This window comes from Schistocerca gregaria, chromosome 9 (genome assembly GCF_023897955.1).
Source record: "Schistocerca gregaria isolate iqSchGreg1 chromosome 9, iqSchGreg1.2, whole genome shotgun sequence".
NCBI classification, from domain to species: domain Eukaryota; kingdom Metazoa; phylum Arthropoda; class Insecta; order Orthoptera; family Acrididae; genus Schistocerca; species Schistocerca gregaria.
Genome location: NC_064928.1, coordinates 147,006,616 through 147,026,842, shown reverse-complemented (window position 1 = coordinate 147,026,842; position 20,227 = coordinate 147,006,616). Strand labels below are relative to the sequence as shown.

Sequence of the window (20,227 nt, the reverse complement as noted above, 5' to 3'; positions counted from 1 at the left end):
GAGCCGAAATTCTGTAAATGTCATCCTGCATCCTCCTACAGACCCTAAACGATGACTTTTATTTTTCCTACAATAGTACCAGGAGACAATCATTAATTGCTGCTCACCCTATCCATCAGATTGTTTATGTAGCCAAAGAAAAACAGCAGTCCCAAGACACTTTCCTGACGCACTCTTAATGGTATCTTTGTCTCCGTCACTCACTGTCAGGGACATCATTCTGGATTAGACCTTCTTTAACTTTGGCACTGTAAACATATTCCAGAAATCTACGAATATGGACTCTGCCTGTCGTCATTCATCTGTGGTTCACAGGATAAAGTCATGCTTACAACAACACACAGACTATTCTCTTCTCAGAATCTTCTGCCATTTGCAGAACACGCAGGAGTCTCACAAGCTGGAATTGAGTCACTCGAGTGCTTTACAGGCCTCCAGGAGTATCTGGAGTCCTCTGTCCGCATCGCTTTGCACTGCTGCTGATGTGGCACAACAGGGAATTCATGAAGTGAACACAGCAGAAGTGGTCCCTCAGATGTACAAACAGAGAATTTACATACTTTCCATCTCAATTCCAATACGTTTTTCCTTGATACTTTTCAACTGATGCGTTTACTCCTATAGGAGTTGGGCACAAATGTGGAAACACTGCAAGAAATGCATGCTTGAACACAAATGCAGATTCTAGCCAAGCCTGCAGGTTCATCTGTTATATTTGACCACATGGCACCTGTCTGAGTGTCAGTCTTCGTCAGAACAGTGTTCTGTGTAGTTGCAGAGTGCATTATGTCAGAGCTAAGAGAATTTGAATGTGGGTGAACCCATGCCAGTATGTACATGCAGACCAGAATTTTAAGAAGTCCCAGATTTTACTTGAATTTCACAGTTGAAACTACACTTTTTCCCAGGTGAAAATAAACTTTTTCCCATGGGCTATTCCATGCCAAGTGGCCTATTTTCGGAAAAAGTTCCCGTATGGTCATCAAGGATTTTGCTGAAATTTTGTGTGAAGTTTTGCACATGTTCCAAATGTACTCGCGCTGATATAGTCGTTTGTTTGTCTCCATAGTGCAACTATCAACAGTCCAACCATCAACTCTCTGGAAATATATATTTTTTAAATAAAACTGTTAATTATAAACGTAATAATGTATCAACACAAGGTCTTCAATTATAAAATTTCATTCTCTTACTACTTTCCTATTGTTTACAAACTGGAGGCAAAGTTCAGGATTTATTCTAAATTTGCCAAAATGTCTATTTTTGGTACACTCTTACAAAAAAGTGTGTTCTGCAAATTCTTTTGAACCATTTTCATTAGAAAGGCCATGTTCTAAAACTCTTAAAAAAAACTATTTGGTTTTGCAATGCAAACATATAAGACCCTAAAAAAAGAACAAGAAGATGGAGGTGCATTAAAAAAGGTTCCATATTCCAATGGTACTCAAATCTGGCATTTTTACTATGTTCTACATTTGTTTATCACATTCTGTGGAAATAATATCAAAAGTCCTGACAACTAGGAAATGAGCTTAAGTCAGAAAAAATGCAAGTAAGTGGACTTACTTGTTGTTTTTGGAGTTGTCTATAACATTCAGTTCTACAAAAAACTCTTTCTATATAAAATGTAATGAAATAAGGAATCCAATAAAAAGAAAAGTTTTATCTTTTCCGGTAATCTCATTTGAAAAGTGTAATTTTTTGGGTTCTACCTTATCAAAATTAATTCCGAAACAATCGTGTCAGTGACATTTGGCCAACAGTATAGTTTTCTTTTTGACATTCTACAACAAATTAATGAAACTTGTAAAAAATGCAAGTAGCCTGAAGCAAACACAAGTTTAGGATCCTAAAAGAAACCTCTCCTAGCTTTGGCCTCTGGCACTTACAGAAATGTATGATTGGTTTGTGATCCTGTGTAAAGAAGCCCTTATCAGTGTTGGGAACCTATGATGAAGAAACTCACTTTAGGCTGCTGTTGCACAGCTGCTGGATGTGGCATCTATGGTGATGGAGATGCTGGGTTTCTACCTTTAAAAGGAACCAGCAATTGTTAAGCCACCACAGACCATAGAAACACATTTATATGGTTTTTCACGTGTACACTGATGTCCCACATCAACCGCAAACTAAGCTAACACGAAGTACACTATACAATAAACCAGAATTAAAGTAGCACATCACTAGCATTACACAATAATTCTCTACAACACGGATCAATTCAAAAACATTTAAGGAAGACTGCTGTGAACTTGACCAAAATTTTCTACAATGTATGCTGCAGATGTTACACAACAATTTTATTGCAACAACCTCCACTGCTTTGGTAATAAACTGTTAAATTGTGAAGTTTATAACCAGTTTCATTCTGTAGCTACAGCAGAAAAACCAGATGAAATATGTCACAATGAATTGTGACAAAAACACCCCTTTCTTGGAGTTTTTAAGAGTTATTTGGTATTTACTTCACTTCCTACTCATCGAGACTTTTGATATATTCTTCCCCAGACAGTTTCAAACAATTGTAGAACACAATAACAGATTTCAGATTTAATTTGAGTACCAGCCAAATTGGGATATTTTCAATGCACCTGCAACTTGTTGATGCTTTTTAGGGTCTTATATGCTCGCATTTCAAATGCAAATACAGTTTTTAGGTAGTTCAGAACATGGCCTTTCTTATGAAAACCCTTTAATAGAGTTTGTAGAAGAAACGTTTTTGTAAAAGTGGGTCAAAAATAGCTTTTGTTTAAAAAATAAAAGAAAAGTCATCAACTTTGCACTCAATTTATAAACTATACGAAAGCAATAGGAGAACGAAATTTTATATTCAAATACCATGTACTGGTAAGGTATTATGTGCATAGTTTCAGCTTTATACCACAATTAATTCCGGACCTATAAAAAGCTAAACTTCACATTTCTTTTCGACCATCTATTTTTTCAGTTCACTTTGCTTCAAATTATCCATAAGAAAGTTGTCCAAGAAATCTTTTATTATTATTATTATTATTATTATTATTATTATTATTATTATTATTATTTCACTTAAGAGAGTGGAAAAAGTTGCACAAAATGACCTAGTTTTGTTTCTTTCAAGAAAGTGTTAGAACAGATGTCTCAAAGTTGTCAAAATCTTGTGGGTGCGCTGTGGGGTCAAATGACTTTATCTCCAGAAGTATTGAATTAATGATTGTGAAATTTTACCAATGTCCATTGGGAACATATGCAATTGTTCATACAAAATTTCATCAAAATCTGTGATGGTCATGTGGGAATCTCTAGACCAACTGGCAATTCTATGACATGTGAAAATACACTGTAGCCCAGGTGAACGTACATTTTTTAATTTGTTAAGTGACAACATACTTTCCTTCAGAGCTGTAAAATCTGCAACGCTTTGAATGTCAAAGATTTTATAAGTCAGCTAAGAACTTCCTGGCACTTTAAAAAACTGAACTCAGCAAAGAGCAATGCAATTTGAAAAGATCTTTCACACGTGCATATTTTCATATTATGAAAGTATCAATATGAATTCTACCAAATACAAAATGAAGAACACAAGAAAAAATGTGCTTTCTACACTTTTCTCAAAAATTAGTTAGTATGCTATGAGAAGTAGGATTCAGTGTTGTTTAATATTGTTAACTGATGTTCTATAACACATTTTAGATTAGGCATGCAGGGAAAGAACTTGTTAATGGTTCTCACTACAAAGAATGAATGTGCTTTGTCCAATGTGGTTTATCAAGTTTTAAATTCCTTGAAGGTTGCCAATCAATATTAAAGCAAGAAACAGAGATTTTTTTTCTGTTATTGTGCAATTTTTTGGTACTAGTGAAAACCACCATTTGAAATATTCTGTGTAGCAATGGAGGTGGTGTAGGTGATTCATTTCTGTTTTAGTAATATATTATTTATACTGACTTCTGGGTACTTTATCTGACACTGAAAGACAGAGAACTTCAGATTCTAACAGTGTTAGGATAAGGCAAGTATGAGGATGAATGAGTACAGTCATGAAGAAATTTAAGTGTTCAGCAGCACGGACTAGGAAAAGACTGCAACTGCAAGTTAAAGAGTTTTAAGAAAATAAATGCTGAAGGAGGATCAAACATTATAAGAAGATTTAATGATCATTGCATCTGACTGGCCTCATTACAATACTTCCAGTCCAAAGAATGTGACGACAAGACTAAGAAGTTGTATCTCCCAGGGAAGCTTTCAGTGAAAGACGTGAAATGTACAGAACAGTATTGAACACCAGGTGTGATCCATGCTCAACCTTTGTGAGAGAATTATTGGACAGGAAAGTCAAATGTCTTGAAGATTTTTGTGATTTGTGTTCAGACCAGAAGAAAAAATGCAGTTATCTTGTAAGTGAACTGTAACTTTTGGAGACAGTGAAATTAACTTTCCCAAACAGAGGACAGAATTTTATGGAGTGTGATAAGAATATTGGACTGTTTAACACAAAATCAGTAGCAGGACTTCACTGGACTAGACGACTGATGTTTGATGTAAACCTACACATTTTGATGTTGTGGCAACCAGTCAAGATAAGATACAAAATTGGAGTCATTGCGGGAGAAGAAATATTTAAGGAAATGTCTATATCTAACAAGGCAGACGGGAAGGGGGGGGAGGAAGGGGCAAGGGGGGGGGGGGGAGAATTGCCACCTCATTCAACAGATTCATAATAATGTAAAGAGCAGCGGTCTGGAAAATACCAATCTCCTGCTTACACATGGTAAAATATAAAAATCTAATAAAATATTATTTTAGAATAATTTTATATAATGCTAATAATAATAACTTGTCTTTACAGGTCCTCTGGAAATACAGAAAAAGTATCAGGACCTCCACATTTTGAAGGAATACTCCAACAACAAGCTAGAGTGATTTACACAAACCTTTTACAGTAGGCTGAGAAGTGCATTTTGTGACAAAGTGATACTATATTTTTTCTTATTACAACTTTATCACCTAAAGTTCAAACAGAAAACACTAATTGTTTAAGAAGAAGTACCTTTCTTGTATCAAAAATTGATTTTCATTAAAATATATACTGACACATAATGTTTAGAAAAAAATACAATTTTACTTGCTATCTTCTACTGCACTATATACAAGTATCACTTTTACCTTGTAATGCATGGTATGACTTTAAATGTTATGCATGACTTTAAATGCTATGCCAATAAAACCACAATTTATATACATAAGGTAACTATTTATATTAAATTTAATGCATATAACAAGTGCTACCAAAGACTTAGGAATTCTATAATTTTATCCATTAGTGCACTTGAAATTCAGTTCCAAACTTTAATATTACTCTCCTGAACAATTCAGAACTGTGGACACAGCATGATCTTTTCCTGTACACTACAAATGTGCCAGTACAATTCAAAATAATGTCATAAATAGCTGGTTTTCTGATCCTGAAATTTTTCCAAGTTGCTGGTCCTCAAAGTGTTTAGTTTTGCATGAAACTCAAATGCTCCTCAATTTAAGAAATCCACTGGACATTCTCACGCGTAACATAACAAATCTTGCATAAAAGGAAATTTATTCTAAAATTAGCAGTTCTCAAACCACAATATGCAATATTTTCCCCAAACCTGTTAAAAACCTAAACAGTTGTGACACCATGCTCATCGAAAACAGTCTGTTGTTACATAATATCGCATAGTTTTTGTCCTTTGACACATTTTGTTGTTGGCACAACCTTGTGTGTGTATTGTCTTTTGTTGTTGTAAATGGTGCATTTTCTTTGCCACTAAAGTTTTACTTCGGAGTTATTCTCTCATATATGTTTTATTGCTGCAATACTATTCTGCAGTAGTGGGCTAAAGTAATATTCTCTGTTAGTGCATCAGTTCTTACCAGTCAAAATTACCAAAATGAAAACTAAAATAATGAAAAATTCTAGGAATTTTAAAAAATTCCAAGGTTTTTCTTCAGATTTCCCAGTTATCCCATAGTGTATCTACCCAGCCTTAACTGAGGTAGCCAAACTGTTTGGCGTTTCGAGAGGTATGGTATCGAATATTTATATCGCATACAGGAAAAGTGGAAAAACATCATCTGCTAAGCCACGACAAGGACGGAAGTGTGTGTCGGTCACGGTCACAGAAGAGGATTGTGACGAGAACTAAGAGGGTGGCAGCTACAAAAGTCACAGCAGAAATGAATGTTGCACTGCACACACTGTCAGCAACAAAATGACACAAAGTGGGCTCCAGAAGTAGGGAATCAGAGGCCGAGTTGTAATTCCAAAAACCACTTGTCAGCAACGCAAATGTCCACACTAAAATGTCTCACAGTATAAAGCTTGTTCCCCAATGGTGACACTGTATTCCAAGATGATATGGGCAAAGTTCACACAAGGATGAACAGGTTCCATCCCTATCAAATCTCTCTCCATCAGCAGCTGCATGGAAACTACTATACATGGGCATTGAAACAGGATACTCCAAATGTATCACATATCTTGTTCAATGATGAAGCTGAATTTACCAATCATGGCCAGGTGAACTGCCAAAACATGCACTATTGATCTGTTAACAGTCCATGTTGGCTTCATCAGGTGGAATGTTGGCATCAGTGGAGTGTAAACAAGTGGTGTGGGATAGTGAACCATCGGTGCATAGGTCCATTTTTCATAGATAGAACACTGAACGTGCACAAATATTGCAGCCTCCTAATAGACCATCTTCCACAAATGTTAGAAGATGTTCCTCTGCAGACTAGGACACACCGGTGGTACCTATATGATGGCTGATCAGCCATAGTGCACGAAGTACTACAGCTTGTCTTCACAAATAATTTCCAAATTGTTGGATTGGGCACATAGGACTTGTACATTGGCCGGCCTGTTCCCCAGATTTGACACCTGCAGACTTTTTCTGTGGGGAAAGTTGAACGATGCTGCTAAAAGCATGTACCAACTACATTCAATGATATCCAATGACGTATTAGTGCAGCCTGCTCAGGCACCTCCTCTGAAATGTGTGCATGTGTGCAGCAATCGTTCCAAACTAGACAGGAAGCGGTGATCATTTTGAATGTAACCAGTAATGGTGAACTGTCTCATTACTGGTCAGATTCAACGTAACTAGCGTATGCACTTGTGTTTGCTACCACATGTATTGGTCAAGTGTCGGCGTTGTAACTTTTCAAAATATGATATCTCATAAACAGCTCACACTAGAATCCTGCAACAAACACCACTGACATTTAAGTTTACTTTTAGTTTGTTAATGTCAATAGGCATTGTTCCATTCAAAAAATGCATGTTTGCAAAAAAAAGAAAAAAGAACTCTTTCTAAGCATTATTGAAATCCATTGACTGACTAACAATATGAGCCCCTGGCTACCAACTACCGAGCCATTCTGTGAAAACCTCACATCAAAAGCACTTTCCATTTCCAAAATATTTTCAGAGCAAGTTTTAGGTGACTCACCCTGTATGAACTTAAAAAACAAAGACAGAGAGATTGGAGCTGATAGAAGGAATATACTTTAATCATTTTATTAAAGGTATGTATTGATACCAGCAGTGTCTTGATACTTTCGTTTCAATTCTCTTACAAGTATGACACACGCGCAAGAAAGTATCAATACTTTTTGTTCCATACCATATTCAATCCACATTTCCTCCAATACAACTTCAGCCTGAAATTTAAGAGTAACTGATGTGGTCGTAAAATCTCCACATCTTAGAAGTAGAGGTAACTTTTATTCAATAAATAATATGCCTGTGGTAATATAAGATACCTAGACATCAAATTACTCTGTGTGCACAACAATAATGATCTCTACAATGAGAGACGTATTCTTGGGTGGAAAATCAAACAAAACTTCAGTGCAAAGGAAGCTCATGGAGTTGAAAGTAGACGTCATTTGTGTACTACTGAAAGCCAGTCCAAAGCAGGAAAGCACAACAGAGTGAACAAAACAACAACAATCTGCAACAATTGTACAAGATAAAGATGTGGTAAACACAACAAGAAAACTTTATTATAGTCCAAGAGTGAAGTACGTTCTGAAGAAAGCGATGAATAATTTTTCTCAGAAACTGTTTGGTAAACTATTTTAACTCAATTATTTTTGATATTTTTCGATTGTACTAAGGTTTTCTTCTAGTATTCTGTAGAGGCTTTTGCTGTTGTTGTTGTCTTCAGTCCTGAGACTGGTTTGATGCAGTTCTCTATGCTACCCTATCCTGTGCAAGCTGCTTCATCTCCCAGTACCTACTGCAACCAACATCCTTCTGAATCTGTTTAGCGTATTCATCTCTTGGTCTCCTTCTACGATTTTTACCCTCCACGCTGCCCTCCAATACTAAATTGGTGATCCCTTGATGCCTCAGAACATGTCCTACCAACCGATCCCTTCTTCTGGTCAAGTTGTGCCACAAACTTCTCTTCTCCCCAATCCTATTCAATACTTCCTCATTAGTTATGTGATCTACCCATCTAATCTTCAGCATTCTTCTGTAGCACCACATTTCGAAAGCTTCTATTCACTTCTTGTCCAAACTATTTATCATGCATGTTTCACTCCCATACATGGATACACTCTGTACAAATACTTTCAGTAATGACTTCCTGACACTTAAATCTATACTCGATGTTAACAAATTTCTCTTCTTCAGAAACGCTTTCCTTGCCATTGCCAGTCTACATTTTATATCCTCTCTACTTCGACCATCATCAGTTATTTTGCTCCCCAAATAGCAAAACTCCTTTACTACTTTAAGTGTCTCATTTCCTAATCTAATTCCCTCAGCATCACCTGACTTAATTAGACTACATTCCATTATTCTCGATTTGCTTTTGTTGATGTTCATCTTGTATCCTCCTTTCAAGACACTGTCCACTCCATTCAACTGCTCTTCCAAGTCCTTTGCTGTCTCTGACAGAATTACAATTTCATCGGTGAACCTCAAAGTTTTTATTTCTTCTCCATGGATTTTAATACCTACTCTGAATTTTTCTTTTGTTTCCTTTACTGCTTGCTCAATATACAGATTCAATAACATCGGGGAGAGGCTGTAACCCTGTCTTACTCCATTCCCAACCACTGCTTCCCTTTAATGTCCCTCGACTCTTATAACTGCCATCTGGTTTCTGTACAAATTGTAAATAGCCTGTCTGCAAATGCTGGGACGTAGGTTTGCCTTTCCTTAATCTAGCTTCTAAGATAAGTCGTAGGGTCAGTATTGCCTCACGTGTTCCAATATTTCTACGGAATCTAAACTGATCTTCCCCGAGGTCGGCTTCTACTAGTTTTTCCATTCGTCTGTAAAGAATTCGCTTTAGTATTTTGCAGCTGTGACTTATTAAACTGATAGTTCGGTAATTTTCACATCTGTCAACACCTGCTTTCTTTGGTATTGTAATTATTACATTCTTCTTGAAGTCTGAGGGTATTTCGCCTGTCTCATACATCTTGCTCACCAGATGGTACAGTTTTGTCAGGACTGGCTCTCCCAAGGCCGTCAGTAGTTCCAATGGAATGTTGTCTACTCCGGGGCCTTGTTTCGACTCAGGTCTTTCAGTGCTATGAAATATTCTTCACGCAGTATCGTATCTCCCATTTCATCTTCATCTACATCCTCTTCCATTTCCATAATATTGTCCTCAAGTACATTGCCCTTGTATAGACCGTCTATATACTCCTTCCACCTTTCTGCTTTCCCTTCTTTGCTTAGAACTGGGTTTCCATCTGAGCTCTTGATATTCATACAAGTGGTTCTCTTTTTTCCAAAGGTCTCTTTAATTTTCCTGTAGGCAGTATCTATATTACCCCTCGTGAGATAAGCCTCTAAATCCTTACATTTGTCCTCTAGCCATCCCTGCTTAGCCATTTTGCACTTCCTGTCGATCTCATTTTTGAGAAGTTTGTATTCCTTTTTGCCTGCTTCATTTACTGCATTTTTATATTTTCTCCTTTCATCAATTAAATTCAATATTTCTTCTGTTACCCAAGGATTTCTACTAGCCTCATCTTTTTACCTACTTGATCCTCTGCTGCCTTCACTACTTCATTCCTCAAAGCTACCCATTCTTCTTCTACTGTATTTCTTTCCCCCATTTCTGTCAATTGTTACCTTATGCTCTCCCTGAAACTCCGTACAACCTCTGGTTCTTTCAGTTTATCCAGGTCCCATCTCCTTAAATTCCCACCTTTTTGCAGTTTCTTCAGTTTTAATCTACAGTTCATAACCAATAGATTGTGGTCAGAGTCCATATCTGCCCCTGGAAATGTCTTACAATTTAAAACCTGGTTCCTAAATCTCTGTCTTACCATTATATAATCTATCTGATACTTTTTTGGAATCTCCAGGGTTCTTCCATGCATACAACCTCCTTTCATGATTTTACTATTACAAATGTCTATTTAGACATTACTCAAGATGATAAGATTAAATAAGTACAAATACAGAATGTGTTTTTGAAGACAGTGCTGAACATATTTTCTGGTTCTGGACCCTACTTAGAGATCAGTATCTTGTGTGTTGTCAGAAAAAAGGCAATAACAATTAACTTTTTTGATGCATAAAGTGGTATATGTTAACGAAAACTTGTTTGTATTGATAAGAGTTAAAGCAAGTACTCACATCCATTGTATTACTGCCAATATGGACACTTAGGGTATAAAATACTACTCCTTGCATTTGGAACTCATACATGTTCATTCTCCTGATAGAGAAGAGGGATCTGTCTGAAAGGCATGAGGGACTGGGCTCAGACCACACGATGAAGGACACCCACCTATTGAAACTACGAGTGTCGTAGTGATCCACTCCACCCTCAATGTTGATGCTGCACATCTCTTATGACTCCTTGCTACCTAATGATAGTGAATGAGGACCTGACACATAAGTAGTAAAGCCAACTCAAAATTATTGCAGGTAATAAATTATCCGATTAATTCTGTCAAGCATTTATTTTCTCATTTTTTGTGCATGTTCTGGGGGCACCTAAGGATGATGCACGACTTCCACACTTGTCGTGTATATCGGGAGGGCACTCTCAAGTGTCATGGAGTGGGTATCAAACTTCCCAAGACTACGGCGTTGCAGACCTGGGGTTGTGTTGGGGAAGGGGTGGGGATTGGAGACAGTTCAAGTTTGTATCTGAAGGAAAGGGAGTTGGCTGTTGCTTGGTGATAATCATATGTAATGAACAATAATGAGAAATGTATGTTGAATGGTTAACTGAGTTGAAAGTACTTTCTTTTGAGTGAATGAGGAATATGATAACGACAGTGTTGACTACATGTCTACTGTAACTGAGAACTGCATGAACTGAAACCGAAGTTTGTGGTCATTTAAAGACTGTGAAACCACATTTCACATTAGTAAACAACCAGGATCATACAGAAATGAAAAGCAAAACTGGGAAGGCCATTTTGTGTTTCTACTGACAGCACTAGGAACTTCATATTGTGAAGGTGAAGTATTGACCAGCCATTCTAGTTACATGTAATTTTAACACTTTCTTGACTTTTCTTTCATACGAACCAGCTGCCGTGTACCACATATCCCACTTTCAGAAATATAATTAAGCCTTATCTCTCAAAATACAAGTAGGTCATCCATTTAACAAGTCATTGTACACTACCTGCAACTAAGGTATAGTTTTTCTAAGGTCTAGTTTTAAGCACAGATGTCATTTTCGTGTTTCACTAGTTTAACATACCACACACCTGCCAAACAGCAGGCGTTCTCAATAGAGAAATCCATTGCTCCCCGCATGCATTACGTAAACCGAGTTAACTTACCGACTCGCCAGATGACTGAGAGCCATCAACGCAGATTGAGACGTTTCCAGCAGACACCGAATCTTCTTCCTCCTATGACAGAAATTTTTACAATAAGATTCCAATTACATGCTTAAACGTTATTCAAAACACAGTTCACTGTACAAAGGTAGTCAAGAGATCAGCCTAACAGATGTAATACCACAGGCAGGCCACTACAGTCCTAAGCTCTTATCGTCAGGGCAATCAGGGGTGAAGAATAACACTACAAATGGGCACAGCTCGTAGTTACAGCCTCCGGGGTGGATCTGCTTCACAATATACGAAGGTCATTCAATAAATAATGCCCCATTTTTTAAATTTGTTGTTATTTTTTCTTTACATTTTAATGCAATTAATATATATATAAAAAACCTTTTAGGTGTTTGTAGTTTGACGTTTCTTCTGGACACATGGGAAGTTGCAAATAATTCTGACATAAGCTGCAACCATAGTGAACCATCAAAATGGCTCTATGCAATACACTGAAAACACAAGCAACGGTTGCAGAAAAATATACTGTGGTGAACATCCAGTGTTTTATACCTATGCAGTTAATAGGAGCACTGCTGGGTAATAGATAAAGACAGTTAAAGCATTTGGAAACAAAGAGAGATCTGCAATCATTCTGGACGTCACATCACAGACACGTCAAAACACTAAGAAGGCTTTATTCTTGATGGTGCATCAAAATTTGACAATTGATGCTACAGGCACTGTTGAGCATTGGGAGTGCATGTGCAATGCCTCAGATATTCAGTGTTAGAGGTGGGCCACCGGAGAAATCTCGGAGGAGGAAGAAGAGGAGGAGGAGGAGGAGGAGGAGGAGGAGATTAGTGTTTAACATCCCAATGACAATAAGGTGTTGAGAGATGGATTAGGATTAGGGAAGAATGGGGAAGGAAATGGCTGTGCCCTTTTAAAGGAACCATCCTGGCATTTGCCTGAAGCAATCTAGGGAAATAAAACCTAAATCAGGATGGCCGAACATGGGTTTGAACCGTTGTCCTCCTGAAAGAAGAGTCCAGTGTGCTAACCTCTGCACCACCTTGCTCTGTCTGGGGAGACCTTTCTGTCACAGATTGTTACAGGTGACAAAACCTGTATGTATCACTCTGATGCTGGAAACAAAAAGGGTGCCATGAGAGTGGCACCACCTGAGATTTTAATGCGGTTTATCACTTAAACTGCATATCTTCGTAATACATAAGTATTAATTTGAAAATCACCAAATACGGCAAGTTACCTTCTCGAACACTTAAATTGACAAGGCCACTGCTCAGTTTGCTCCTGACAGCCAATCACGCACAGGACTCATGACGTCGCACAAACACCACAGACTGAACATAGGTGAAAAAGTGTGTGTGTCAGAAGTTCAGAACTGAAAAAAATGAAAAACATTAAGCATGAAGTGTAGTTAACACACCACTTTTGGCGGTTTCCACACTTACACTCGTGTATTGCAAAAATAAGCAGTTTAAGTAATGCACCAAATAAAAGACCTATCAAAAACATGTCATTTTATTACAATTTGGAGTGCTTAAGTGCCACAAAATGTGTTCTTGGTGGGTAAACATGCTATCTATAGATCTTATTTTGGACTTTTAGTGCTGTTTAGTAGTATATTATGAAATAGAAAGAAGACATAGCCTGTAAACGTTTTTGAGAGCTACAGCACCACACCTCTGATTGATAAATGTTGCAGCTGTCCCCAGTAGAGAAACAACACGCCGCGCCCGATATGGAATAACAATACGAATAGGGACTGATTGTCAGTCACCACATGGAAGAAATGTTAAGAAGCAGAAAAGTAGATTTAAAAGTAAACTACTGGATAAGCTAACAGAGTTGTCCCTTGCATGTTAAAATGCACACACTCATACACCCCTGTACAACTACAAATCACACACACACACACACACACACACACACACACACACACACACACACACACACACACACCACACACACACACACACACACACACACACACTTCCGGGCCCTGAGGCTAGCTCAGATGAGTACCAATCTCGGCTGTGATGGGCAATGGGAATACAGAACGTGTAAGGAAAGGAGAGAGACACATAGCTGGATAGGAGCAGGGAAAGGTGCTGTAGTGTAGTCTGTGGGAGTGTACAGGGATGTGAGAGGCACGGAAGTGGCCTACTAGACACAGTGAGCAAAAGTTGCAAAAAGAGAAACTAAGAGGGGAAAAGGACTAGGGACTATGTAACTGCATTGCGAAGGGGGGGGGGGGGGGGGGGGGTTGGCATGTCTGAGGCTACTAGAATGGAAGCCGGGCTGGGGAAAAAAGAAAGAGGCCAGTGGGCTATAGGAATAGCCACAGGTCAAGGCTAGGAAGGCTACAGGAACAATGAGGAGGTTCCTGCACAATTCAGAAAAGCTCATGTTTGTGAGAAGAATAAAGGTGGTGTAGGCTTCAAAGCAGTCATCGAAGTCAAGCAGAACTCGTCAGTGGGACGCTCGGCAACTGGGAGGATCTGCCCATCTCTCGGGCCCGTTTTGGTGGTAGCCGGTTGTGGTGACATGATAGCTCATTATTGATTATCCCCACAAAGTATACCTCCTACTGACTGAAGTTATTTGGTGTACCAGATGGCAGGGCTGCTTTCGCATGTGGTCCTGCCTCTGACGGGGTAGGAGAAGCCTGTGACAGGACTGCGGTTGAAGTGTTGGTAAAGGGTGGATGTATGGGACAGGTCTTGCATCTAGGTGTAGGTTATTGGACAGTCTATTTCTAAAGCTGCCTATCAGCTGCTCAGTGCCTCTTCTATGTAGCGAGTAGCAATATTTATGTTTCTTGGCAGATTAAAACTGCATGCCATACTGAGAGTCGTACAAGGGACTTTGCCTTTCACTGGCGAGTGGTCTGCCGATAGAGTCATGTCTCTGCAATATCCTTTCTCCCAGGAGTGCTAGTCCTGTAAGTTTCACAGGTCAATTTCTGTAAGTTTGGAAGGTAAGAGATGAGGTACTGGAGGAAGTAAAGCTGTGAGAACATGTCGTGAGTCATGTTTGGACAGCTCAGCTAACAGGGCACCTGCAGTCAGCAAAGGTCCTGAGTTTGAGTCTTGGTCTGGCTAACAGTTTCGATCTGCTAGAAAGTTTCCTATCAGTGCACACTCCACTGAAGAGTAAAAATTTCTAGCTGGAAAGATCAGTTTGATTATAGTAGAAATATATGAATATGTTAGGCAATACTGACCCTGCAACTTATATTTAAACATAGAGTGAAGAAAGACAAACACACTGCTATTTTTTGAAATTTTATAGTGACCAGTGATACAAACTGGCAGTGGATGTTTACCCACAACTTGTATGGAAACCATAGTGCAGATTCAAATGACACAAAACAGAGGCAGTAATCGAGAAGATAGTGAAACAGGGTTGCAGCCTATTCCCAATGTTATTCAATCTGTACACTGAGTAAGTTGTAAAGGAAATCGAGAAGAAACATTGAGAGGGAATTAAGAGCTTAGGAAGACAAATTAAACACTATAAAACTTGCACATGATTCTACAATACTTCAGAGGCGACCAAGAACTTGGAAGATCCACTGATCAGAATGGATAGTGACCCAAAAAGAGACTATAACTTCAACAAAAGTTGTTATGGCGTAAAGCGGCGGCATTCCAGTTGAAAACAAGAGAGCAGAGAGGGCTGCGAAGAAGACGTCAGCCAATTGTAAGCTGACCGACACCTCTCCAGGATGACAATGCGATGGCAGTGGCCTCTATGCGAAGAGGACATAATGGCCATGCCGACTGGTCGCAGCCCAGTTCTACAGCAGCATCAAGATTAGGCACTTCAAGACCAGCGACTTACGAACTGTATATACTGAAGAACATTGTTTACTTTGTCTGTCACTCTTTGCTTGCAACACATCTGTTTAACATAAAGTTAAGTACTGTCATGTACTTTTTGTAATAAAACTCATTAACATGATTTGCTTGAATTGTTGTCTAGCGATCCAAGAAGCAAGTTTCCTAGACACCCCATCTTTGACAACTAGGCAGGATTCAATAAAAGTAAACAAAGACAATAATATGGTTAAATTAAATTAGGCAATGCTGAGGGAATTAGATTAGGAAATGAGACACTAAAACTAGTAGGTGAGTTTTATAATTTGGGCAGCAAAATAAATGACAATGGCCCAAGTACTGAGAATACAAAACACAGACAGTAGATACTGGAAAAGATATTTATTTTAATGTTTAATACAAATTTAAGTGTTACAAAGTCTTTTCTGAACAGATTTTTCGTGAGTGTAGCTTTGTACGGAAGTGAATTGTGGATGAACCTTACAGACAAAAAGGGAACAGAGCTTTTGAAATGTGGTGCTACAGAACAACGCTGAAGATAAGATGGGTAGATTAAACTTACCCTTTATAGATATTGTAGAGCATACTGAATTGATATAAATACAGACCACTGTGGCCAGTTATTTTTGTTTATTTCCATAGATGAGTTTTTGAGCCTTCCAGGCTCGTTTTGAAATGGTGCACACTGAAGTTACATTCAGTAAAATCCTCTTTTTACACTTTTCAGGAGACTGTCCCAAAAAGTGTAAAATACAGAAAGCAAAGGAAACACAACAAGTTAAAGATTTTGGGCCTATTGTTCTCTATTTATGAAGAATGTCAACCATAGTTTTTTAAACAATATTGTGTACCAATTTTTATCATAATTTTACAATGATTATCAATAATAAGTCTCATATTAGAACACGAATACCTTCTTCTGTGTTTTATTAACACCATTGGACATGACCATAACAAAGAAGGAAATGTGTCTGTGCATGTTTTGATAATCCCTAAGACATTGACTGAGTGGTGACACACAAAAACACACACTTGTCTTTGTTCCGACCACATCCAATGGAATAAAATAACATTAAGATAAATAAAATTTGTAACACAATACTGGTTGAAACACTGAAGTAGGCAGTCTTCGTAAACAGAGAACAATTGGCACAAAATCTACCACTTGTTGATGACAAGGATGTCACTGGGCTCAAGGACATCCTGGGTGAGACAGAAGGTGGAAATTGTTGTCATGTTATGGAGCACCTTGAGGAGAAATGTTTACATCTGACTGTACGGCATACCCACCTAAGACTGTGCACCTCGTACAGTTTAGTGTGTTTCGCATGAAAGTAACAATGACTCGTGAAAGTCCATTTTAGAGATGGCTGCCTTCAAAAGTGGTGTTTATTTGTATAAATGACTGTGACATGAAAATAAAGCTGTTGTAATACAACACAATAAGCAGAAGGAAGGTTTCTGCTAGAGTCACTATTGTCAGATTGTGATTATCATTAAGAAAGTGACTCAGCATACTTTCCCATCCTTCCAAACACTGCAAACCTATAACACAAGCGTACATGACCCAACATGCTGACAATGAAAATCTTTCTTACCGTGCTAAATATTATATGATAAATAACTTTTCTTTGTCTGATACTGACTATGAGCAGAAATATGATGCATTTTTTGCAGAAATCTGTATGAAAATCAATGTTAACAACAGTGATAGCATCAAAGAAAACTTAAAATGTGAGAAATGTTGTAACACAGAATCGTTAATGATGGGACAGCATTGTATTGAGAGAATACGACTTCTGGTGGGGCTGACAAAAAGGAAGGTAAACAGCAGGAAAAACGTAAAATGCAGGAAAGTAAGAACAGGGTTTTACTGTATTTATTTATGTAACATGATGCTTAGTACAGGCTTTGTAGCAAGAAGATAGGAAACACCTTTAATTTATCACCAGTATAGTCGAGTCGGCATTAGCTGATCCCCGACAGTTGGTAATGCCGTTGCCAGCTTTCAACTACAAAGTGCCAACGGCAGCAGGCAAAAGCAATAGCAGTCTACAGCGCTCTGGTAACACTGAAGCACTGCTACAGAGACGTTTACAAATGTGATTGGTAACAGTAGCTGCATGAAGCCCACTGCAAATGTCATGGATCTTTTTACAGAGATTTGACTATAGTCTTAGTTATATGGCAAGTAATATCCAAACACGAATTTCTTTATTGACTGTGGCAGCACCTATTGGCCACAGAATTGATCACTATATACTGTATGGCAACATTGTGTTGCTGTGTAACAGGTTGTTGCACCTCTTCCTAACAATCAGATGAAAGTTGTTTGTGTAAAAATGTTGTTTATATAGTATGCACATGGAGAACTTTCCCCCGTGTGCACTCTGGCCCAATGAACGTATGGAGTTCGAACGAGACGTGAGGACAGAATGTCACTGAGGCACGACACCATCTGAGTGGCCCCACCCACTGTGAAAGTGTCATTTACACTTTGGCAGCATTTTCGAAGGCAAGAGAACAAGAAAACTTGCCTAAAACATTGATGCCTAGGAAGCAGTTGAAAGAAACATAAGTGAAATGTCATTACATTCTGTTATGTTCTAAGAGTCCGTACAGAGAGGCTCTTTGATGTACTGATTAATAAGACAACTCTTCACCCGACATCGTAATTGTTATATTGGAGCAACAAAATACGGAAGAGTTTTTTAAAAGGCAGTTACATCATTTTGTAGCAGGTTGGCAACGATGTGAGCTCTCTTACAGACCTCTCCCCTCTGCAGATGGAGAAGAAGTCCCACAGTACGGGGAGCATCACTCCACAGCTTTGAGAAAATGTGAGAAGGCGACCATATAAAAAAAATTGTGGTAAAAGTTACCACAAAGATCATCGGTGTGATAGATCATTATAGTCCAATTACAATTACTTAAAACAAACATCTGTCACTTGCCATTAAAGTGTTGCCACATCTGCTGCCAGCTACTGCTCAGTTATAGGTGACATACCAACGCAGTGGGTCACTTGACAAATGCCGCTAATATGTACCGTGGAACTATGTAGGAAGTACCTTCCACAAGTCAGGACAGAAATGGGAGATGCTCTGTCATCCCCTGATTTCAAGAGACAATAAGCGCAGGTTTTTTAGCCCTGAGTTTAAACTCATATCCTAACCTAACTACAACCCTGTGATGTGCAATGTATCCGAGAAAATTGCGATCAACAATCTGCAGCAGAACTACAATCACGATCACTTAGCTCACAGCATTTAAAGCTGATCTCTACCAGAAAACTGTAAATGTAAACCGTAATTCCTCACTGTCATCGATTACCTGAAACTATTCTCACAATGGCAACACAGGATGCTGTGTTACCAACTGATGAGCAGTACTGGTTGGCACTTAGCTGCAGATTATAAGTGTCACAAACAGAAAAAGAGCGATACAAAGAAAAATAAGAGCAAATAATAAAGTCAGTACAATGATGAAAATGATGTGGCAAAACACTAGGAATTGAAAACGTTATATTTAAACCAATTAACTGAATACAAATGATAATCAGCCTTTTTATTAGAAAAATAAAAAAATTGATTTTTTGATGAGATTTGACCCTCTAATCTTTTACACATCAGGTTACATGCCAACCGCTATTTTATGCCAAAACACTGCAAATGATTCATGTATTTATGGGTCTGGCCTCCAAATCGCAATGACTGATTGTCTTAAAAAGTCAGCTTCACGCAGTGTTGTGCAAAGCTAATTAATGTGAGTCAATGTCTGCGATATAGTAACTCTGTAAATGACTCTGAACTGTGTCTTGCGCAGAAGGATTCAATTCTGTGCGATTAGTGCTGCATATGAAATGTGTGTATTGTGTGTGTGTGTGTGTGTGTGTGTGTGTGTGTGTGTGTGTGTGTGTGTGTGTGTGTGTGTAATGCATGAGCCTGGCAACATACCATCTGCCTTTTGGAAAAATGTAGTTCACACAACTCCAAAGAAAGCAACAGCCGATAAGTGTGAGAATTGTTGCACAATTAGCTTAACAGCTCATGCATCCAAGTTACTTACAAGAATACTATATAGAACAATGGAAAAGAAAATTGAGGATGAGTTAGGTGATCAGTTTGGCTTTATGAAAGGTAAAGGCATCAGAGACGCAATTCTGACACTGGGGTTCATTGGGCAACACTACAGAAAAATCAAGATACGTTCATAGGATTTGTTGATCTGGAAAAAGCATTCAACAATGTAAATGGTGCAAGGTGTTTAAAATTCTGAGAAAAATCGGGGTAACCTGTAGGGAGAGACAGGTAATATACAATATGTACAAGACTCACTAAGAGTGGATGACCAAGAACAAAGTGCTCGGATTAAAAGGGGTGTAAGATAGGGATGTAGCCCCTACTGTTCAATCTGTACATCAAAGAAGCAATGATGGAAATAAAAGAATGGTTTATGAGTGGAATTAAAATTCATGGTGAAATGCTAACAATGAGTTGCTTATGACATTGCTATCCTGAGTGAAACTGAAGAAGTATTAAATGATCTGCTGGTTGGATTGAACAGTCTAA

At 38.3% G+C, this 20,227-nt stretch overlaps 1 protein-coding gene across 25 annotated transcripts in view; it reads right to left on the bottom strand.

The window, feature by feature from the left end:
* The window catches only part of LOC126291683 (uncharacterized), a 348,608-nt gene that overhangs the window by 19,982 nt on the left and 308,399 nt on the right, over nt 1–20,227 (bottom strand). For all 25 annotated transcript variants that reach the window (XM_049985282.1, XM_049985285.1, XM_049985288.1 and 22 more), the window contains one exon: nt 11,797–11,868. In XM_049985282.1, coding sequence (XP_049841239.1) covers nt 11,797–11,868 — 72 coding nt within the window. The remainder of the gene's footprint in view (nt 1–11,796; nt 11,869–20,227) is intronic.